The sequence below is a fragment of the Sus scrofa genome, chromosome 4, assembly GCF_054392235.1.
Source record: "Sus scrofa isolate SSC_HxYL_T2T_F1_AM1 chromosome 4, Sscrofa_HxYL_maternal_Yorkshire_Landrace_v2.0, whole genome shotgun sequence".
Lineage (NCBI taxonomy): Eukaryota > Metazoa > Chordata > Mammalia > Artiodactyla > Suidae > Sus > Sus scrofa.
In genome coordinates this window covers 74122366-74146521 of record NC_139386.1, presented here as the reverse complement: position 1 = coordinate 74146521, position 24156 = coordinate 74122366, and the positions used below count along the sequence as shown (strand labels likewise).

General features: G+C 41.7%; 2 protein-coding genes across 3 annotated transcripts in view; one reads left to right on the top strand and one right to left on the bottom strand.

The window, feature by feature from the left end:
• The first annotated feature begins 1761 nt into the window (after positions 1 to 1761).
• Positions 1762 to 3632, top strand: BHLHE22 (basic helix-loop-helix family member e22). The gene has a single exon (XM_003481394.5). The coding sequence runs from the start codon at positions 1975 to 1977 to the stop codon at positions 3073 to 3075; it is 1101 nt and encodes a 366-aa protein (XP_003481442.2). The 5' UTR covers positions 1762 to 1974; the 3' UTR covers positions 3076 to 3632.
• Positions 3633 to 12141: 8509 nt separating this feature from the next.
• CYP7B1 (cytochrome P450 family 7 subfamily B member 1) overlaps positions 12142 to 24156 on the bottom strand; it is a 176997-nt gene continuing 164982 nt past the window's right edge. For both annotated transcript variants that reach the window (XM_085022289.1, XM_021089296.2), the window contains 2 exons: positions 23788 to 23963; positions 12142 to 17723 (listed from right to left, as the gene is read on the bottom strand). In XM_085022289.1, the coding sequence (XP_084878415.1) occupies positions 17436 to 17723; positions 23788 to 23963 (464 nt within the window). In that variant the 3' untranslated portion in view covers positions 12142 to 17435. The remainder of the gene's footprint in view (positions 17724 to 23787; positions 23964 to 24156) is intronic.

Genomic DNA, 24156 nt, shown 5'->3' with positions numbered 1-24156 from the left:
GCAGACGTTTCTGTGTCGTCCTCGCCCCTCCTTTATGAAATAAGGCGCCCAACTGTTCTGATATTACCATTCAAAAACAGGTTCTGTGGCGAACCTCATTTGTGAATCTATTACAGAGATTAATAGATTATTTCTCCTTTTTCAACTAATTCTCAGTGGGGAAATTTAACCATATGGTAAGGAGAGAATTAGAATTTCATCACATTAGAGCAAAATGTAATGAAAAGAGTCCAACACCTGGGGCCAACTCTGAAAGCCACAATTAAAAGGTTTTTAATGAGACCAGAGAAACCCAAAATTTCATAGGCTTCAGTAATTCTGCCACATAAGAAAGATTTATTGGCGGTGTTGGGAAATATTGTTTTTACTTATGTCATAAGGATGAAAACCAGCCGCTAAATACCATGTACTCCCAGACATGGGACGCAGGAGCTGGAGGACCGCGTGTACTGTTTCCCATCCTGAGAGGAGCACTTGTTTTCACACTTCTCCCTTTGCTCTTCCTCCAAAAACAACCGCAGCAGACTCAGACGTCCCTGAATGGCTTCCTTGCTGCGGCGGCGACATTTCCAGCTAAATAAATATGCACAAATGCCCCACTTGGTTCGTGAGAGGATTTGACTCCTGGTGAAGTTGACTATTCTAAAACAACTGGATTTTAATCTTGAAGAAAGTTTCAGCAAACAGTTCTTTCCTGTTTAGGAAATCCCTGTGCTTCATAACCACCATCACTGGAACAGCTATTTGGAGATCGCGGCAAAAGCGCACCCCCCCCTTAAAAAAATCTAATGGGCTGCATAATCACCTTGCTCTTTATTTTGTTTTGTTTTCCCAATCTGGGACGGGAATGGGCAAGGGGGAGGGGGACTAGGGCGGAATAAAGCAGTGTGTTCAAGTTGGGTGGGGGGGGGCGATTGCTTTGGTCCCTTACTAGCTAAAAATCTTGGGGGCAAGCCAGCGGGGACACCACAGGGACACCACCTGCCCCCCCCCCCCGAAAGTCCCATCTCCAATCTAGACCAGAGTCATCCTATGAACAGGGGTGGAGTAGCGTCTCGCCTGGAAGGGCCATGTGGCACAAGATGAGACCGCAGTGGCGAGGGAAGGGCAGTGGGGGGTGGGGTACGGGGGGGACGTCTGCTTTCCATGGGACTCCCGGGCTTCGCCGCAGATCCACAATTTGCTGAAGGAGCAAAGAACATCCTCGGCTCTAAGTAGGGCTTTTAGTGTGCTCATTGATGAGTGAAAGTCGCCACACATGTCAAGCTAAAGGCAGTTGTTGGGTTACTAACAGGACCCAGCGCCTTGCAAACATATGCGCTAAGCTGTGTATACAGATGGCAGGCAGAATAATGGAGCAGGCGCCTTTTATAAAGCGCTAGCTGCTGCCTGTCTTCAGACCTGGGAAATGAAACTATTCAGACTCGCGGCCAGATAGCGCCTGCGATTGTTTGTTACCGTTTTAATCCTATTAATTAAAACGTTAACCTGATTGGGTAGAAAGCGCTGTCCCAACAGGCGACTCTTCTTCATAATAACCTACTCAGAGATAATGATGTAAAAGACTCCCCCGTCTGTGGCAGCGGCTGGTTGATGGGTCCGGAAATCTCTTGAAGGTGAATCCAAGCAAGATAAACGGTGCGGAGAGGAGGCGCGGGGCTGGGCTCAGAGCGGCGGCGGCGGCGGCTCCACTCCCTCCGCGCCCACCCTCCCACCATGCGGGGCCGCGGCCCATGGTGAGCCCCAGCAGCCAGCACCACCGGCTGGAGACGAAGAGGAAGAAGAAGAGGAGGCGGCGAGCGCGGGGGAAGGCGAAAAAGAAAAAGAAGGGGAGAGGGCTGCACTCAGCACCGGGACCGACGCACGCACCAGCCCCGGAGCCCGGCTCGGGTGCGTCTTCGGCGCCGCCTGCCTCCCGAGCCGAGGCGGCGGCGGCCGGCGCGGCGGGCCCGGGCTGCGCGCCGGCGCCGGACCATGGAGCGCGGGCTGCACCTCGGCGCGGCCGCCGCGGGCGAAGACGACCTCTTCCTGCACAAGAGCCTGAGCGCCTCCGCCGCCAAGCGCTTAGAGGCGGCTTTCCGCTCCACGCCCCCGGGCATGGACCTGTCCCTGGCGCCGCCGCCTCGGGAGCGCCCGGCGTCCTCCTCCTCGTCGCCCCTGGGCTGCTTCGAGCCGGCTGACCCCGAGGGGGCAGGGCTGCTGCTGCCGCCGCCCGGGGGAGGCGGCGGTGGCGGCGCGGGAGGAGGCGGCGGCGGCGGCGGGGTGGGCGTCCCGGGGCTGCTGGCGGGCTCTGCCGGCGTTGGGGGCGACCCTAGCCTGAGCAGTCTGCCGGCCGGGGCCGCCCTATGCCTCAAATACGGCGAGAGCGCCAGCCGGGGCTCGGTGGTCGAGAGCAGCGGCGGCGAGCAGAGCCCCGACGACGACAGCGACGGCCGCTGCGAGCTGGTGCTGCGGGCCGGGGGCGCCGACCCGCGGGCCTCCCCGGGCGCGGGAGGCGGCAGCGCCAAGGCGGCCGAGGGCTGCTCCAACGCCCACCTCCACGGCGGCGCCAACGCCCCCCCGGGGGGCCCGGGCGGCGGCGGAGCAGGCGGCGGGGGTGGTGGCGGCAGCGGCGGCAGCGGCGGCAGCAGCAAGAAATCCAAAGAGCAAAAGGCGCTGCGGCTCAACATCAACGCCCGGGAGCGCCGGCGGATGCACGACCTGAACGACGCGCTGGACGAGCTGCGCGCGGTGATCCCCTACGCGCACAGCCCCTCGGTGCGGAAGCTCTCCAAGATCGCCACGCTGCTGCTCGCCAAGAACTACATCCTCATGCAGGCGCAGGCCCTGGAGGAGATGCGGCGCCTCGTCGCCTACCTCAATCAGGGCCAGGCCATCTCGGCCGCCTCGCTGCCCAGCTCCGCGGCGGCGGCGGCGGCGGCCGCTGCCCTGCACCCGGCTCTCGGCGCCTACGAGCAGGCTGCCGGCTACCCTTTCAGTGCCGGGCTGCCCCCGGCCGCCTCCTGCCCGGAGAAGTGCGCCCTGTTCAATAGCGTCTCCTCCAGCCTCTGCAAACAGTGCACGGAGAAGCCTTAAACGCCCCCCTCCCCGGAAAAAAAAAAAAAAAACAGCAAAACACAAGACCGACCCCCAAGCTAGAGGAAAGTGAAAAGCTGCCCCCACCCCCCTTATTTGGTCCTCTCGTAGTTGTGAAACACTTGCAGAGCAAACAAAGCAGAGGCGAGAACTGAGAAGTATCAGAGACAAACGGGACTTCCAGCCCAGACATCCCCAGAATCTCGGTCTTTAGGGTGGGCAGGGCGGGAGGAGGGAGGTGGAGTTGGGGTGGAGGACGGATGTCTTTTTTCACGGAAAAGTGGCAACTTTGGTGGCAGCTTAGATCGCGAGGAAGCAGAGTTTCCCTTTAAGGTTAAATATAAGTTGGGATGTAGTCGTTATTAAGCGTGGAGAGTTACATGGCAAAATAGTAATCCTACTACTAATTGTGAAATTGGCTAGAGGGAGAGAGGAAGAGTTCGGGTTTGGGTGGGTTGTGGGACGGAGTATTCATTCAGACAAATCAGAAAGGGCACTTGAAAATAAATTTTGATTCTGAGCCAGGAGAAAAACTTGAAATGTAGATTTATTTAAGTGAAAAAAAAAAAAAGAAAAAACCAGAAAGAGACACGTTGCTATGAAAGACTTGTATTTTTTATTGTCTCTGAACTTTAATTCTGTGAAAATGCTCAAAAGTTTTGGCAAGAGTGATATAAAAAACTGACTGTGGCTGAAAGAATTGCATTTAAAAATATTTATGTGCACCTTGTTACTTTCCACTCTGCAATGATGTATTAACAATACATGGTATTTATTTGTTATTCTTCAATGACCCTTCCACATCAACAGTATTTATCATGTGTTAAGGTCATAGGTCTTATGTGCAGACTTCTTTTTTTAATGCCTCTAAAATTCTGTTTTATAGATTAACTTATATTGTGTGCCAAGTGTTTAAGAGGGTTTATTTGCCAACAAGTATGAAGAAACATATTGATATATCTGAGCTGCTTAGGTTTATCAAAGGTCACCTGGATCTCTTCAGTTGCGTCATCCCTGTATTTAAATTGAGCTTTAATAAATTGCTTCAGTCCAAAAATTACAGGAAAGGTGTATTCTTAATTGATGAGTGAATTGATCTCTTTTTGAAAGGGGACTCCTTTGCATTCTAAAAAGGAAAGACATCACAGCAATAGATCCTATAAGAACATGCTAAGCAAATATTTTTCCAGGCTGTGCTGTGCATTTTTAAAAGTTCTAATTTAATTGCTTTTAATATATATGTACATGTATAAGTTATTTTAACTGTGGAGAATTATTTAAGTTGAAAGACTGGTTTGATTTGCCTATGGTGTGAAATCCTTTGTTATTTTTCTAAAAAAAAAAAAACTTAAAAAGAAATAAAACTAAGAGCAAGAAGCTATTTACCCAAAGTGAGCTTTCAGTTTTAGTTTGCATGGCTGTTTGCCTGCCTTTCTATCCTATGAAAATCAAGAAAACCTTTTTGGAAAATGGAGTCTGCTATTTTCCACTCCTTGCAGATAATACAAATTCAGTTTGTCAGGTTGGATGGTGAGTGGGGAGCGGTGATGGATCTATTGGCGGGTTTTGGATGTGTAAAGAATGATATATATATTAAATAGGTCAATCAGACTATGACAGCTATGTATGACCATTTGTATGTGTATCTATGTCAGAAAGAATCTTTATTAAAATATTTTGATCAAACATTTTATTATGCTGTGCTTTGTGGAAGGAGCAATTTACCTCTCTTCTGTGTTACTCTTTGCTTGAAAGGTAACAAAAAAGAAAGGAGTTTCAGAGAAGGTAGAACTACCATTCTGTCAGGGATGTGCCATTAGGAGCAGCCCTAGTTTGTATGTTTACTTGTTAAAGGATGATGGCTGGGCCTGGTCATTGGAGAAGAGAGAAATGGTGTCACTGGTGAGACCCGGAGGAGGTCCAGACCTCCTGTCTGTTGGCATGAATTTTGAAGGGCCTGCTCTCCCTGGAATTCTTTTCCCACTTTGTATGGCATTCTTAACTAACCTTGCCAGGGCCCATCAAAGACAGTGAAGTTTCTTAAAAAGTTTTTCAAAATGTCTATATCCAACTTCCTAAATGCCAAGGAGAAGAGATGGATTTGGATTCTCTGAGGACGGATGGTACTGTAGCCCCCCCCCCCCCGCTTTTATTTGGTGACAGAAGATTCAACCAGGTTGAATTATATGTGTAAACAATGCCCATAGAGATTTTAGAACTGTACCAATGTTGCTTGTTAATGAGATTTCTAGGGACTATGTTTGGATTGGGTTGGGCTGCGAGGTTTACTGCTTAAAGACTGTCTGTATAAGGCTTGTATCTGGGCTTTAATAATGCCCTCCAATTTAGAAGGTTTGATTTTTATTGTAGAGGAGGTTATAGAGATGGTGGTTGTGAAGTTACAGTGTTTCCTCCGTAGGCAGTTTGCTAAATGCATTTTGGTCTGTGTAGCCTCAGCTCATAATGATAGCCTTAAATGCCATCAAACTTAGTGGGGGGTGAGGGAGGATATTTTCTGCTCCACTTGCCATCAAAAAAGATTAATCAGAACCTGTAACTTTTCAGAAAACATAACAGCAAAGGGCCTTGAAGCTGGAGCCCTCCCAGTCTGGGAGTGGGGGTAGAGGGAGGGGAGAGACCCGGGCAGCCCCCAGGCAGGAGGAGACCCGTCTCTCAGCATTTACCAGACAAAGCCTGGGTGCGTCTAATTATGATTATTAAAACAATTTCCATGACGATGTCTAATATTATGTTAATTTGAAAACAACTGTGTATGAAAACTGTCGACTATAATACCTAAATTCATTTAATGAAACACATCGTTAAGGCAATTAAACCTCCTGGATGTGATTAAGAAACATAATTACGACACTGTTCTGCGCCATAATTGGGTGTCTTTAATCAAGGGGTAAAGTGATCAGCAACACAGCCATTAGTTTGTATTGTTCTGGCCTTGCTGTCCATCATTCTGATTAGGAATTAACCACAGCCACCATCAGCCGATTTTTTTTTTTTTTTGCATATTAACATTGTGGGGACACATTTGCTGCAAGCTTTACTGCTTAATATTTCTCATTATTAAGAAGGCCTCCCAGATATACTTCCTCTGGGACCTCTGCACTGTTCAACTATTATTAGAAATTGTACCAATAACAAATCTTGAACTTCAGGAGAGAAAGAAATGCTCATTTCCCCTTTCACCCTTTAATAACTCAATCTCCAGTCTTAGTCCTGAAAGAGACCGGAAATGGAAGGGGGTGGGGCAAAGAGTGGATGTTGGGAATAAGTGGGATAGTCAGACCAATATGTACAATTATTCAAAGTAGCAGGGTTAATAATACTTATTTTCATTTTGATAATTTCAGACAAATTAATTTTCTTTCCAAACCCAGGAGTTGACCAGCATTTGGTTCTAGGAATAAATCTGGGACATCTGAAAAGAACAGGAGAGGATTTGTGTGTGTGTGTGTGTGTGTGTGTGTGTGTGTGTGTGTGTGTGTGATTTTCTTATGTGGCCCTCCCTGCCCTAATCCCAATCCTTCCAAAGTTTCTTCAGCAGCATTTTTAGGGAAGGAAACCAATGATTCAAAAGGCAATTCTTCCTCCTCCTGGCAAAACCCGGGGGGGGGGGGGCCTTTTTCTGAGGCCCACTAGACTCCTGAATTTCAGCCCAGAATGGAAAGTTGGCCCACACACTGTGAGCCCCAGATGTCCTTCCAGTGTGGAAGCTTCAGGACTGGATGAACACCAGGGGATCAGGGTGACCCTTGTGGCCAGTGACCCTTGGGCCAGAACAGAAATCCGTGCTTCTAAAGCTGCGGTCCGCCAGCATACCTTGGACTCCCCAGAGCCTGCTCCCACCTCGCCTTGGGGCCATGCTTCTTCCAGGAGCACTCCGACAGGAGGGCCCCCGCTGCTCAAGTTTCTTAGGGAAGTGACAGTGGGCACAGGCGGCTGAGCTAGGGACCCAGAGTCCCACTTGGCCTTTTATTCTATCGGTTTGCATCACTAATTTCACTTTCCTTCTCTAATTCCCAATTCCCACTTAGGTCCCACCTCCAACTTGACATTGGGCACCTACAGGAGTGAAGCATTGGGGCTTTTCGTGGATTCCTACAGGACCAGCAAATGATCATCTTTGAAGAGCTCGCTAGTTACCCCTCCTTCCTCCCTGTGGTGCCTGTAAGTGTGTGTGTGTGTGCGCGCGCGCGCGTGCATGCCTGTGTGTGTGTGAGCGAGCGCGCGCGCTCTCCTCAGCTGGGCATCCCCCCAAGACCCAGTGTAGATCTTAAATTCTCCTCCCTCCTATACCACCTGCCCCGCATTCCTTACTGCCCACAGCTCGGTAGGGAGGGCCAAGGCTCACAGGGGTTCCTGTATCCAAGCGCTCTCGGTCTCGGACGCCGAAACCGAACCTTTCTACGCGCCCGGAACCCTGAGATTGTTCCAGCATGAGTGGCATTGACTTTTCCAATGTAATGACTTATGAAAGATATAATCATGTGTTAAATTGAATCCTCCGTTTAACTGTTAATGGTGTGCTCTGGGCACATTTACGTATTAGATGCTATGGTAACTAATTACCACTAGGAAAAAGGATAATACACTTCCCAGACTTTGAAAAATAATGATGAGAGTTCACTTCCCGGCTCGCAGCACACAGTGGCGGCTCTGCCGCGCGGAGTGACAGAGCGAGTGGAGACCCGAACGTGTGCTCGTGGAAGGCGGGAGGTAATGAATCCTGCTTAGGAAAACCTTTAATGAAAATGTGATTCGGTGGGGAGGTAGGGATGGCAAGGGTCAACTCTACACGTTATTTCTAAACAAAATTAAATTACAAAACTCGTCAGAAACCGGAGTCTTCGCTTAATTAAAATGCAAGTCATACTAAATTAATCACGTGCCAAGCAACTTTACATCAATTAACATTTTTGTTGTTGTTGTGTGGGCAAAATAAATGAGCCGGTCTCTTTCGAGCTCTGCGTTTGTGCTAGAACTTGGATGCATTTGGATTTGCCAAGCCAACGAGGGGCAGGTTGATTTAAATTTGGCCTTTGAAATCAGACGTTAGGCACCCTAGTAGGAAACTGGAGGGAGGAGACGGTGGCTTAAGTTGAAGAGTAAAAGCAGTTCTTAGGATAAGAGTCTTTATCTGCTCCCTGGCTCTTCCGATCCTTTGACTTGTGTTTATTATTTCTCCCCGTTCAAAATAGTCAGGTGTCTGTTTTGCCCCAAGGCCATGGCTAGTGCTGGTGCTGGGAACCTGGCAGAGCAGGAGGAAGGAGGGGGAGGCTTTCCCGCAGCCAGCCTGCCAGCCCAGGGTTGGGCACGGAACGACATCCACAACCCTTGTGCCCACCATGCTGCTCCGCTCAGGCTGCGCCCCAGGAGGGACTCGGGATCCGCAGCCTCAGAGCACCCCTTCTTCTGGAGCTGTCCCTGGACTGGCGTTCTGGGTGCCTCCTTCGAGGAGCAAGGCCATTCAACCTCCAAGTTTCTAGGGAAAGAAAGCGAACTTCAGGGGCTCTGCCTCAAATTCTCTTTCCAGGGGAAGCACTAGCATGGGGTTGTCCCCTGGCCCTTCGTGGCCTGAATTCAAGCGCAGGGGCCAGACTTGTAAGAAGCATACTGCAGCCTAGCCAAACCCGGGAATTCAGTGAAAGCGCCCCCAATTTTAAGTCCAAAGAGCTCATCGCTTCCTAGCAAGGCAGAGAAACTTAGCTCGCTTTCCCTGAGGCTTGATTTTGGTTGAACCCTATCATTTTTTCTAAGTGACTCATTCGTCTTAACACGCTCCAGGAGACTTCTGGACTATTGCAAAATTATCAGGTACCCCTGAGTGTGTGTGTGCATGTGCCTGTGTGACTTTGCTTTCCCCTGTGTTCGCTAATTCCGACAATACAGAAATACAGATTAGAGAGCTCTGGAAGAGAACTTTCTGGGCTGGGAAGGTTAGACTGCAAAGGGAAAGAGGATTTGCAGTTACCCTCCTGCCCCCCAGCCCCCAGTGTATGATGGACAACCCTCTCTTACAAGTCATCAGGATGCTTTGATGGGGAGTTGGCTTTAATTATGCACAATATGATATCATTTTCCTTCCCAGCTTGGGAAAGAGTTAATTCTTTCCCAAAGACCATAGTTGCCCTTGTCTTCTCAACCTGATTCAGAGATGCAATAAAATATGAAGCAAATTTATGATCTGTTTCAAGCATTTTATTGCTGTATTTTTAAATTCATATATGCACATATAAGAACTATGATCTGTGAATAATTTGAAATGCTATACTAGAATGATACATTTTAGATAAAACATAACCATATCTTTATATAATTGTCTCAGATTAAAATAAAAAAGAAAAATAGATTTCTAATGTGGACCAAACTGAAAAACTAATGACAGCCATAAACTGCTAACCAACCATAAATTAACATCTTCATCAAATGCTAAAATGGTATCAGTGGTTATATAAAGCAATTATTATTTCTCTTTATAAGTTTTAGAATAAAGTTCAGGGATATTTAAAGGGCCCATTATTTACAAATGCTTCTCCATCTTAAAGATTTCATATTTTATTAGGAGGATAGTTGCAACTCAAACCTGCTATGTTAATAGGGATGTTTAGAGATGAAAATTTAGTTTTAAACATAAAAATGCTTCATGGCCTAACCTCATTTTATGCATTAACTCTGCTCTGGCAATTACTGAAGAACTTGGTGTAAGGATTTCTTTGTTAAATAGCCTTATCTCTTCTTTGACAATGGAAGACAAATAATTTCTTATTATGGAAGAGACTCAGATTATGTACCTAACTGGTTAAAACATTAAATCAGGCACTGTCTGTTCAAGTGCGTGCAGCTCCATTTGCCATGTACAGTCTCTTTCTGCAGAGCTATGGTCAAAATTCAGGTGCTATGCTGAGCTTGTCCCCTCCATGTGAGACTTCTAAGAAAAAAAAAAATCTTTCTAACCAGGCCAGGCCTCCACAGAAACATGAAAAGCCATGAAGGAAGGAAGGAAATAAACCTATTAAATACCCCTGGATAAATCAGCAGGGGCAGGGATTAATTTAATTTTCTTTTGGAGAAGCATCAGGTTTAATAGAGAGACAGATAGAGAGAGAGAGATACAGATATCTATAGATCTATCTACCTGTCTACCTATCAAGTATAGATTCCTCAGGAGTGAAATTGGGTAAAACCTGGAATAAGTAAAATTTAGAAAAAAATTTTAAAAAATGAAAACAGAACAGGATCTGGATGACACACATACTGAAATTATCTCAGTCACGCAGATGTTACTTCCTGTTTGTTGCCCTATCCCGTAGTTATTGTGGATGAGCATCTCCAGAGGTCAAAGATAAACTAAGATTTTCAACTGGCTAAGTCCTATGACCACTCTTCAGTTTAACTTTTGGCAAGAACTGTTTGGTCTGAAGACGTTCTTCTTTAAAAATGAATACTATTTTTACTGCTTTTCTGTAAATCTAAAATTAGTTAAAAATAAAGTTTAAAAAAATACTGAATTTTAAAACATGCAGAAAAGTACCACTTCCTGTATGCTTTCAGGTCTATTAAAAAATCCAGAAGTGAGCACAAATACTTTAAAATATATTCCATTTAATGTATAAAACAAAGGCATGTATAAAACTTGAAACATATCAGCCAGTTCTTAGCAGTTATGGAATGAAAGTATATTTCATTTAAATCATAATGTAAACAAAGAGATACAATCATTTACTTAAAAATGGGGGTTGTCAGATGATAATGGCATACATTTTATGTTAAGTATAATGGTTAGTTCTTCTACATAAAAGTTATATGGAATAAATGTTCTCTTGCAAATAAGTAAGACTCTCCAGCTGACTTGTCCTTTATAAGGGTTTAAATTTGACTCAATGACAAACCATTGGTATTAGTACCTTTACCTGTTATTTATATTGCCCTAGTTTCTCCTATAAGCACAAAACTTATGTCATCAAATATACTTCAATTAAAAAAATCCAAAAACTTATATGTTGTTAAGGGAAATAAAATGCCTTATGAGTATCTCTAAATATTTACTGTCTAGGTGGTCTGACATATATCCTGTCTCTCCTTATAAAAATGAGTACCTTTAGGAATTAACATAATTTTGATATCTCAAACAATTAGCAAAAAACTATATCAAATACACTTAAAATTATCCAGCATATCCACTGAGTATTTTTTTCCATTCCACTATATCCTGAATAGAGAATGCACATTAGTACTCACATAACCATGGGTAATGCCAGACAGTTCTGCAAATTATTATTTACTCAGTAAGTGTGAGAGTAAAACTAAAAGCCAAGATAATTATTTCATAGATTGTCTATTTAACGACGTGAATTAACTTACGTGGTAAGCCATACTGAACAGACTAGTTCAGATGAACAAGAACACCTTCAGAGTCTAAGGCAATCCTGTGAAATAATAATGGCTCATGGGAGGGTCTCTTAGACAGGCCAAGTGTCCTAGTGAAATGCTGTATGCAGTTACTGAAGGAGACACACTTCATCGACAGCATTTTGTGCTATGTGCTTTGCTTACAGCTGGCATTCCAGCTCTATGAATACACAGACTACTGTCCAAATGTTACTCAGCTTCATTCACTATCTATGCTAAAGTGACCCACAGAAGACAAAGACCACGTCTCTTTGGAAATGGAATCTCTCTCCCATTCTTGTTTTCTGATACGTCCCTCCAAAGAATAATAGCCATTATTAAGAACTGTAGCCCAGCAAGGTTGACCTGGTTAAAATAAACTTGTTAAAAAACTTTTAAGTCACTGGTATTTCTTGGATATGTTTTTATTTCCCACATAAATAAGTGAAAATATAGGGGAAAATATTCTGAATATAACAACGAATGTATTTTTATCAAAAGTATGGGAAAATTAGAATATATGTATATGTGTGGGGGAGGGAAATGGGGATGTGGGGATATTCAGACAGCAAAATTATTTTCCAAATAATTTACTATTTGTAATCAAATTCTGTCACCCAACATGCTCCTAGTAGGGAAAAAAAGGGGACACAGTCATTCACCTGTGCTTTAAAAGCTGATTTATTGGCTTGCTGTAAATTAAAAAAAAAAACAAAAAAAAAAACAACCACATGAAATTGACTTACAAAGCACTTGCATTTTTTGCATAAGATTTTTTTCAAGATATTTTAGTTTCTCATAAATCTGCATACATACCATTTTAAAATCAAAAGATAGTGTTAAAAAAATTCAGGACAATAGTTTTTTTAATTAACAGCACTCCTCTGCTTAAAAAATATTTTAAAACATAAGTATTGCCAAATTACCTCCTTTTAAAAATTGTGCAGTAGAGTTTTCCACAAGTTAAATTTATCTTATTCAAGAAAATATTACAAACAAAGTAAACATTTAAACAAAATAGTTCAAACATCAATGATCAGTGATTTAGATTAACACTATGAAGTAGAGTAAGTAATAATTGCTTCAGATAAATACTAGAGAGTTTTATGGGATCACCCATCGTAATTTAAAATAATGCTACAGGGAATGTAATCTTGACTTGCTAACTTTTTCCTAATTGAGTTTGTGAATATGAATATCTAATAAAGCAGTTCCAGTAAATAATGGTTTGCAATACTGGCAAATTTAATAGGGTAAAACACTACATTCTAAGGGCATATAATTCTTGTTTTATAATTACTGACTTTATTTTATATTAAGATCAAAACCTAGATAATTTTTGTGCTTTCATTTTTGAAATTGGTTTTAATATTTCATGGTTAAATTAGAAGAACTAGCTTATAGAAACTGCTACCCAAATTATATGTCACGAGGAAAAAAACAGACGTAATCATGCAAATTTTAACTACAGAAGCCCCTCTGCCTTATACTTCTGACCTAAAACTTAATGATAAAATGGAGAAAACACAATGAGGTGTGCCAGGAAAACCAAACAAGGCAGATAAAAGTTCCCAAAGAGTTTGCTTATCCGCACGCCTTATTTAGTGATAAACAGCTTTTTTCCTAGTACCTTTAGAGCATTTAGTTTTTGCTAACTGAATGACTCATCACTGTTGGTCATCGATATAAAATAATCTTTTTCAGTTATTTTCTTTAATTTGAAATTTAGAGAGGGCTGTAAAACTAAAACGATGGGTTTTTACTATAGGTAAAATGCAGTTTTAAAAAAATTCTGAAGCCTCAGTGACTGTATTTGGTTTTAGTTATTTTCCTCATGTAATCACAATACTTGATGTATATGTTCTATTGTATGTAATTATGCAGAAAGTAATTTCTCATAATTGAAGACTGACTTGGGAGGTTAGAACTAGTGATGAATCAGAATTACAGAAGAGTGTTAAGGAGATGAATTTATTACAGCTATATTTATTATAAATGTATTGAGTATGCATTGTTTTCTCTAATAAACTGTGTCCTTGAAGAAGTGCATAGTTACCAAATCTAGGATAGAGGGAATGCTCAATAAGTGTTTGATTGAATAAATGAACAGTGAATTCACTAATGACAAAAAAATCATTCCCTTTAACAAATACATAAGAACAGTTTTTAAAAGGCACAACGTATCTCCTTTACAACTTTATGTTGTGTGTTGCATTATACTTTTCAAAATAAGTTCACACATCTTCCTGTATTCAATCCTCACAATGAACCCTGGTGTCAAAAGGCCTTATTATTTTTATTTTGCAAATATGGAAATTGAAGCACTGAGAGGCAAAATGATTTGATAACAAACCAGTTATGTCATAGTTAGAATCCCTGTCTTTGAACTTATTTCTCCATGACATTTATTCTATGCACAAAAACTCATGAATTACCAGGTTTAATTCTGTCACAAGACTCTCTGCCATCCATTGTTTTTATAGAATATTATATTTTCTATACTATTTCTATTCTAAATTTCTTCCACTTCTAATTATAAATTAAGCAGGACTTAGAATGGAATAATTTTCTGTTCTCTCTGCTTGGCATCACAAAAGTATCCACCTGAGGCAATATGGTGGATAGACGGGCTATACTTTGTGGGAGGCAAGAGAGATAGTACTGGGCCCAAGCCGGGAATGTGTGTATGTAATCCAAGACCTCTGCACAAAGTCAGGAACTTGCACAGGCAATACTGTCAGTAGGTGACCCAGCAAGAACCCTTGCTTCATGGACAAGGGCTGTTTACTTGCCTGTCTCAGCCTTGGCTTTGGATAAAAGGGGGAAAAAAAAATCCAGAAAACCTCTCCTGTCTATCCTTTTTTTTTTTTTTTGTCTTTGTCTTTTGTCTTTTTAGGCCCGCACCCACGGCATATGGAGGGTCCCAGGCTAGGGGTCCAATCCAAGCTGCAGCTGCCGGCCTGCACCACAACCACAGCAATGCAAGATCCAAGGCACATCTGTTATCCACACCACAGCTCACAGCAACACCACTGAGCGAGGCTAGCGATGGAACCCACAACCTCATGGTTCCTACTCGGGTTCATTAACCACTGACCCACTACAGGAACTCCTCCTGTCTATTCTTAATCATACAGTGGCATGCTGGCTGATTTAGGGCTAGAACCCATACTATCTACGTAGTTCCCAATACCTTCTCAAGATGCTCAAGTTGAAAATCTAAAGAAAAACAAACTATAGAGTCACACCCACAAAATAGTGATGATTTGGAAATACCAAATACAGAATAGAAAACAGGTTTCTTACTATACTTAAAGAAATGAAAGAAGATATCAAAAATGATGGGGAGATAGGAAGAACAAAAGAGAATTCTCAAACTGAAAATGTAAGTACTAAATTTAGTAAACCTAGTGGAACTGACATCCTGAAAGCTGATAAATTAATGGCCGGCACCCAGAGGCAGATCAACCCTGGAGACCCCATAGGAAGGGAGGGTGGCAAGAATCTGAGGATGGACCAAATCTAGAACATCTCAGAAAATGAAGGCTGTCATGGACTCTGTGTGTGTGTGTGTGTGTTTGTGTGAGTGAGTGGTGGCGATTTGAGGACAGGATTTGCAGCAGGCTGCACACAGCAATGGGAGGACAGATGAGGGTAGAGTTTTTAGGTCCTGCTTTGGCCTCTCTCCTAAATTAACTACCCCACCAACATAGTTTTCATCACTAGGTGAACAGAGCATTCAAGCATAGTGGGTGCATACTATGGAATACTACACAACAGTTAGAAGCAATAGAATAAATACATATAAAGCAATATGGACATATCTTTAAAAACATAGAGCTTAGCAAAAATTAAGAAGAATATAACATAGAAAATATATTTATGAAATTAAAAGCACATGCACCTAAGATAACACCTGTTTTATAAAAGCACATAGAAATAAAGAGATACACGTCAAACATATCCAAATATTTGCCTGTGATGAGGACAGGTATAATGTTGGGATTTAGCAATAAAATAGAATGAGTGAAGAAAGCCAGAGAGCTTTGTTTGGACCAATTACAACTGTGTACCATGAGCTAAGGGGTATAAGGAATGTGATCACTCAGTCCAATGGACCTGAGGTTAAATAAAAAGAAGGAAAAACAAACTCAATGGATGAGTTAAAGAGCAGAATAAACTGGAAGAAAGATCTAAAGAAATTACCTAGCCTAGAGACAGAAAATATGAGGAGAAAAGGTCAAACAAGATGGAGCAGAGAGCAAGGGGATCTAATTCAGAGCCTGAGAGAGGAAAGAGTCAAAGAGATAATCACTGCGAATATTCCACACTTGATGAAAGACGCATGTTCTCAGACTTAAGAAGCACCCTGCCATGCAAACATGAGCAACAGAAACTAAGAACATCAAAGACAAAGAGAGCATGTTAAAGCCGTCAGAGAAAAGAGGCAGACTGCCTACTGAATAACTAGGGTGTAATATTCAAGGCCAACCTTTTGATAAAGAACAACGCAGACTTTAGAACAGGAGCTATCTTCAAAGTGCTGCGAGGAAGTAACTTCAGTCTAGACTTGGGCACCTAGAGTAACCACCTTTCAGGAATGAGGGCAAAGATGAAAACATCTTCATTCCAGCAAAAAACAGAGTTTAGACCAGCAGACCTTTACCAAGGTGCGCTTAGAGCATGTACTTCAGGAAGTAGAAGATAAATGCCAGAAAAATCTATTTAGTTATTAAGTATGGTTAAGTATTTGATAAAGTTATTTTAAAAATCAATTTCCTTTTTAAAACTGAGAGCACATTTCTGAAATACTAAAAGTGCCAGGGAATGCGGCATGAATTAACTGGGTTTAATTACCTGCTTTGCCTGTTTATATGGCATTTAGGTTGGATGCCAGACAACCATTTGGCAATCTGATATCAGAAATCTTTGAATCATCTACACAATGCTGCATTGTGGCATATGGAATTACACTGTATTACATAATGTTGCAATTCAAATAATACGAATAAACATCAAGTCCAAGAGGTGAGGTGTCGAGAACAAAGACTGCCACTGAGTTTCTCTGTTGATATAAATGGGAGCATTTAGGAATGTTAATTGCAATACTGGCGTAACCCTTATAGTTTACACTAGAGTTAAATGCTACAATCAATCCTGTAATGATTTCAACATTTACTCCTACAATAAACCTAATACTAATGTCTAGGGCAATCGCTGAATATATAATAGGTTTTGGTGTGTCCTCACACTGATAAATCTTATCAGCATCTAACTTGAACATGAGTGGCCTTATATAACAAGAAATTTCGATCTATTGAGCCATAGTATACAAAGTAATAAAGAACATTTGTGGATGATTAAATAGTGAAGTGAAGTTGAAGCATTTAATCTACTGCAAAACTCATTTAATGCAAACGTACTCCGGCAATATAGATATTATTGATATTATACTTGAAGGGAACGTTTTCATCCAGTGTATCTCATGGAAATTTAATTTCCTTTTCTGAGAACTTGGATTTGTTAAAGTGTGTCCATTTCCAGCACAAACTTCCATGAGTACATCAAGTGTATTTTTACATATTAGAGAAGAATTTGTGACTTCAAAAAAAATCCCACAGTATTAAATCTTATTGCTGTGAAGACACACTTACTATGACAGCTGAAAATCATAGTATGTAGAATTTTAAAAAGCTAGTTTAGGTTTATCATTATGTTGATTTTTGATGTCCATTTTCATGCCACCATCCTGTTTTTCTTTTTTCTTTTCTTTTTTTTTTTAATGATGGGTTTTGCGACCAGATACAAACTGGAATGATCTCCATTCAAACAGAAACTGGCACTTTAAAAACAAACAAACAAAGCAATTACATCTGAAGAAATTAAAAACAAATAGGTGAGCTGAGGACCTATTTGGGTTAGTTTTGATAGATTTCTTTTCTTTCCTTTTAGCTTCTTTAAGATTTTACTTTGTATCGAAATGAAACATCTGAGTCTGGATGCTGAATGCCAAACAAAGAGCGACTGAAGTTTAGTTTTACAGGTTTATCATCAATTATTTCTAAATCAAAATAAGTTAAAAGTATAACCAACAATTGCTTTATTTCAACAACTGCCAAAAATCGGCCCGGACATTTGCTGATTCCAAATCCAAAAGGCATTAGGTAATACTTCAGCTTTTTCCCTCTTTTAAAAAAGGTGGTTTTCTTCTTACCATTTTCTACAAAACGATCAAATCTAAACTCCTGTAAAGAAGAAAAGAGAATGTTAAAGTCAAATATTTACATGTAATAGTGTAAGTTCAGGTTCACAAAGCTACCAGCACTCCCTGCCCATCTTAAAAGGTTTCTTTGAATCCGGCAAAAGCCAGGAAGGGAAACTTGGCTAAGAGCAAATCATGTATGAGCTTTCAGAAAAAGTCCAATGTTACTAGAAAATTACTTCTCCCCTATCAAGCTGAAATCCAAAATGTTCTGTATGACTTTTCTTCGCATTTCTCTCCTATGCTGAGTTTCCCAGGTATAGAAGCAGTATATCTGTTTTTGTTCTCCAAGATGGGTGTTGGCTTATGGGTACTTGAAAAACTTATGTGTCAGGTAGAGAGAAGGGCTCCTGCAGAGCCCTTTGTTACTAGGAAACAGTACCACCTACTGGCCACAGAAGTTGCCTGAGGACCCCTAGTGTGTCCTTCTCTGTCCCTGCCCAATCAGCTACTGACAGATGAGAAGGATGTGTTTAGGATGCAGTGCTTATGTTTGGATCAAATAGGTATAAAATAATAAGATTCCCATTGAGCACTAGAGAGGACCTAAGCCACAGAATCAGTCTGGCATGGTTTCTGATGCTGTGCAGACTTTCCCCAATAGCAGTTCTATGAGAAACTCACTAGGTTTCTGATATGTTTTCATAAACAAGTTATACATAAATTATGGGGCTGTTTGGTCCGCCATCTTAATTTACTCTCACTTGTCTCTGAGAGGAGGCTGAGTGACCTTATTTCAGCCCATGGTGAATTAAACCATTGATTAGATTAATGCACGTGGCTTGCATGACAAGGACTGAGTCTTTCCTGTACATGGTGCTCATTAACATTAGACCTGCTCAGCATAACTTTGCTATGAACTATGTGGGCAAAGGCAAAGAAGCGGGTCAGCCAGAAAGGACTCAGGTTATAGTGAAAACCCTGCGATACATGGATTGATTCTGCATCCATCACAAATGATCTAATTTTCTCACTCAATGCCAGGATTCATGTCAGCAGCATCTTTTCCTTTTAAAGTATGGGACTCATACTCATTTACCAAGGGTACTAATTTTGATGAACAGTCAAGCTTAGGAAACACATCTTGGTTAGTTTCTATTCAACCCCTGCCTCCTGACTTGCAAGCTGATGAGATCATAAGGGCAAAATTAATCTGCAACAGCATACCAGTATATTTTCCCAGAGACAGTTCTGGGATGCATCCGAATAGGATCTAACCAGTGCTAACCTCAAATTATCTGTCCATCCTTGTACAGAGCTTGTCTATCCTTGTAAAAGCACCTTGCCTAAGCCAAACCAGTTGATGTCCATTATGCCATGCAAAGATTTTATTCTGAAAAGCTCTCACTCCAGTCAGTCCCATGGTTCAAGGCAGAACATGCAAAAGGTAAACTTAGCTTGGGTGATGACTTCACGGTGTGCTGATATTATAAACTGTCCTGGCTTTTCTATTCTTCTTCGTGAATACGAAAGCCCCATTGATCACCAAACAATGTCCTTGTCCTCCCCCTTCCCTATCCCTGCCACCTTCAGTTAGGGTACATGCAATTTCCTCCAACTTCCAACCAACCAGTAATGTCACTCCTTTAGTTTTCCAACACCTCTATTCAGTTTGCTCATAATAAGCATCATAGAAATTCCTATCCAGTTGTTTATATTATGAAACAAGAAGGGAAAAGGCCAACTTCTTAAGCTCTGTGACTACCACCCAGCTCAAACAGACTGTGAGCACAAATGTCCTTTTGAGTTAAAATTTCTTTTCAGTTTGTTTTCCATTACTGCGACCAGGTAATCCCGAGCAGGACCAGTATTATGAAGGGCTTGCGGCTGCTGCTAGGAATAGAGTCTGGTTTTAGCCAAAAAGAGAAGGGGTGGAAGAATCTCACCTCTGAGATTTTGGGGTCACAGTGACATAGAATAAAGATAGGAAGCTCAAGATCACATTGATTTGGAACCCCTTAAATACATGGCGGCCTAAACTCTTTGCAGTAACAACAGCTCGGTGCTTCCCTTCGTGGCTCAGCAGAAACAAAGCTGAGCTGTGGTGTAGGTCTTGGATGCAGCTCAGTTCCCATGTTGCTGTGGTGTGGGCCAGCAGCTACAGCTGTGGTTCGACCCCTACTCTGGGAACTTCCATATGCCCTCAAAAGACAAAAAAAGGGGGGGGGGCAATTAAATGTAACATTATTAAATGGATGAGAATAGAGACATCATCAGAGACATGTGAAGACACTGAAATTTCCTACTGTTCCTCTTCTGATTGTTGTGGTTGCCTCCATGCCTTTTTTTCACGAGCTTTGTGGAGGCACCAGTCATGGTAGTTACATTGATCTGGCCTCTGACTGAGTTAGTCTAGGGTGTGTGACCTTGTCTCATCAGTGCCACAGGGGAAGAGTCTCTTTGGCCACCTGGGAGAAGTTCCTTTCTTGGGAAGAAAGAAAAAAACTATGCAATGGTTTACCACTCTTCCTCATCTAGAAGTGGTTATATGTGAATATGACACCTGCAAGGCTGCAGCTATCTTGTCACCAGGCTGAAGACAGAGCTAACCCATCTGCAGGAAATGGCAGAGCTAAGAAATCCCAGGAGATGGGAGTTGTCACGCTGTCTTATTTGTCTCTGTATTTTCAAAGCCCCTACCGCGTGCTATGCACATAGTAGAGGTTCCATATATGTTTGTTGAATTAATGAATAAATACATGACAATAAAGTGTATTTTAAAAGCAATCTTCAAGCTTTTGAAGAAAACAGAGATATCCAATGAGTAAATAAAGATGTAGAGAAGGAAGAGTAGATGAATATTCAAATAGAAAATGTTTACAAATAGAAAATGGTATAATATTTAGCACTAGAAATAAAGATTGGATAGACGATACAATTTCCTGGATAGAGAAGAATTTTGGGTATGAGTGACTGAGGAACATTGCATAACACCCTAATCTGTGTTTTCTAAATTTTATGTTTAGTTCAGTTCAACAGATTTTTTAGCACTTCCTGTGTATGAAGCATTGAAGATAAAAAAGCATAAAACGTGGTCTTGCTGGGGTTGGTAACAGAATATGAAGATATATTGTATTCACTCAATTCATCTTTTTGGGTATAAAAATCTAGGTTAGACAAAAGATACGACTTCCTAGAAATAACAAATGTCACTGTCTTGAATAGAGGACTACAGAGCTGCACTGTTGCCCCTGATTTATAGCTGGTCCTCCTGGGAGCAAGATGATTAAATACATAAGTTCCTTTTTTATCTCCATGACTTGGGTTCCAATCAGCGGTGTGCTGTAGCCTGAGGGTACACATCTCTTCCCAACATGATTCAGGATCTTCACATTGGTAACGTGAAATAAGCCAAAATGAAAGAATTTACACCACGGCAATTTACAAAATCAGGGCTTTCAGCATGCTGGTTTACCAACGTGGTAGGTATGGATGTACCAATTTACTGGTGTGGCATGATTTACCAGTATGGCACAAACTCATGCAACATGGAGCATGTGGCTATGAGAACATAGCCATATGATAAGGACAAGCCTCATAAGCACTTAATGACAAGGGCTTTTTGCATATTTGTGTCACCCATTATGCATCAAAGTGCTTTCTGGATAGTAGATACTCAGCATATGGTTGTTTTCTTGAAGCCTATTAATGGCACAGTCTCTATTCCAGTTGGAGAAACAGATAAAAAATTATTGAGAGTATTTCCACATTTGTCATGACAAGTATATTCTAATAGCAGTGACAATAATCAAAAGAGTACTGATACAATTTTTATAGTGATTTGGAGTTTTTTCAAGGGCTTTCAAATTCATTTATAATCCCTACACCTCTGAGAAGTAGATTGGGCAGACTTGCATGAGGTCAAATAAGGCTTTTCAATTTCAGAGCTTTTGAGAGGGATATACTAATAGCTTTGTAGTTACTTTGTTGTTTCACTGGGTCCTTACTTTAGGAGGATACATGATTATGGTAATGTGTTACCATCTTAAATGTCCGCTGTTTCTCCCCTATGGCCCAGCCTCTTTTTACCCCTTAGTACCTCCATAGAAAAACCAACCAACAGATCTGATCTTCTCCATAACTCTAGTTTTGAATATGACATTTTCACAGAAAAGTAATCATCACCGTTTACTGATTTCTTGAGAGCCAGCGGCAAGAATTCTGGCTGCCAATTGACATACATTTGAGGAAGCTTTCAGAAAAATTTAAAAAGCCATCCATTTCTAGTTAATTAAGAGATTATCTACACTTCTTTGGGTAGCATTTAGACGGATAAAGAGAGAACGCCCATCAACTCAAGTTAGAGCTACCCTAATGATGCTAAATCAGTATTTATGGTATTGCAATTTTGTTCTTCCCACAGATTTAGTATGAGCCAACCTTTCTGATTACTATTTTTAAAATTTTTTTTAACTTTTGGCTGCACCTGCAGCAGGCAGAATTTCCAGGGCTAGGGGTCAGACTCTTGCCACAACAGTGATCCAAGGCACTGCAGTGACAGCACTGGATCCTGAACCTGCTGAGCCACCAGGGAACTCCACGGCTTCTATTTATTATGTAAAGTTTGGACATTGCTCTTTAGGATCCCACAGAAAAATACAAATCAGCACACTTTCAATGTTTACCTTTGATATTTAAATGCCTAAAAGTCTAATTTCTGGTCTTTTCCATCATGAGGGCAGGGTCAGGGGTGGAGAATAGGAGGAGCCCAAAGACCTTAACAACAGTGGTGATTCAGTAAGCACTTATTTGTTGATTTTACTCTTGCGACCTGAATAGTAAACTTAATGACTAGCAGAATAATCACTTCGTATAAAAACTAAGCAGAAATTAAATACATTAAAAATTGGAGAAAGAAACTATTTTTAAATTTGAAATATTTTGCAAATATTAGCTATTTATTTGCTTTACTAATTGAACACCTATTTACATGTGGAACTTTTTGATATTTACAAACATGGAGATAAAGCCTATTATTTGCAAAATGTTCACTCCTTCACTGATATCCTACTTCTGATTTGCTGACATTATTCACACCTCTTCTGAAACACACAGAAACCACATGCACATCCTCCCCTCACTTAAAAAATTTTGCCTTTGCTAATGACATAAATGCAAATATCTCATTGTATTTGAAATCTGTCCTTTTCTCAATAATTTCCAAAATTCAACAATATCTGAATCCAGCCTGGCCGCCAAACATCTTAATAACTGGGTTTAAAAGCAGTTGAGCTATAAACTGCTCAAAAGGAGGATAGAGGTCTCCCTTTGAAAAATGACATTTTATATACAAAACCCACTGCAGTAACAACATGACTCGGTGAGAAGCATAGGCAGAAAACGACAGTGTGCAATTTGCATGCAGGTGGTGAACCTCTGAAGTGGTATTAAGGGATGAGCCAGGGTGGATTAATTTCCAGTCTTTGATATTCATTAACTCCAGCTTCAGAAAAAAAAATACAAGGAGATGACACAATTACCCTCAGAGCTTCACCCATGAGCAGCAGCTTTACAATCTCAAGTTCATAATACCATCCTAATTGATCAAGAAGGGGCACATACCTTTATTAAGAGGTGAAAAAGTAGATGGGCTTAACTATGGCCATGACAGTACCTGACTCTGGGATAGTCAACCCTGCCTCTGGAAACACGTAGGAGAATAGTCATCATTATTTATTCTCTAAGCCACCCGTCAATAGCTTAGCCCTCTATAGTTTTTGATAATTCTCTGCCAAGCAAAACCTAACGGTGGCCTAAATAGCATCCATAATGGTATCAATATTTATTTCATTTGAAGAAACTAACTACCCTTTAATTTTATCCCTGTATTTCTATTTATAGATGACGAAACCTTTGAAAGAGAGACCCTGAAGGAAACCTTTCAGGAAATAGGAAATCTTTCCCATTAGAAGGAAAATCAGGAGTCATCAAGCTCCCAAATCCTTCTGGAACGAAGTGGCAGAAGAAGGAGAGATGGAGAGATCAGGAGGGAAGGACTGGGCTTGCTGCATCTAAGAGGGAACAATGCCGGCTTGATGTTTATTTACCTCTGGAGCTTCAAAGATTTCAGGGTCGTAGTGTAAGATGGGAGGAAAGACGCCTACAAAGTCTCCCTTCCGCAGACAGCAGTCCTGGGCCTCTAAATGTAGTGTCAGGTCCTCTTGAACAAAACGAAAGGTGCTTGAAAACGAGGATAGTCGTAAGCTCTCAAGAATGGTGCTTTCTGAAGGAAACAAGCAAGCAACAATTGCATTGAAACATGACTGCTCCAGAAAAGTGTTCTCAATTTATGGGGCACCCAGGGGGAGCCTGTGGGAGTTCTGGGTGGGAGAGGGAGGGGTGGGTGATGAGACAGCTATGGCCTGACCCCCAAAGCTTGGGGCATCGCCCAGGTAGGAGGCAACAGCACTGTACTG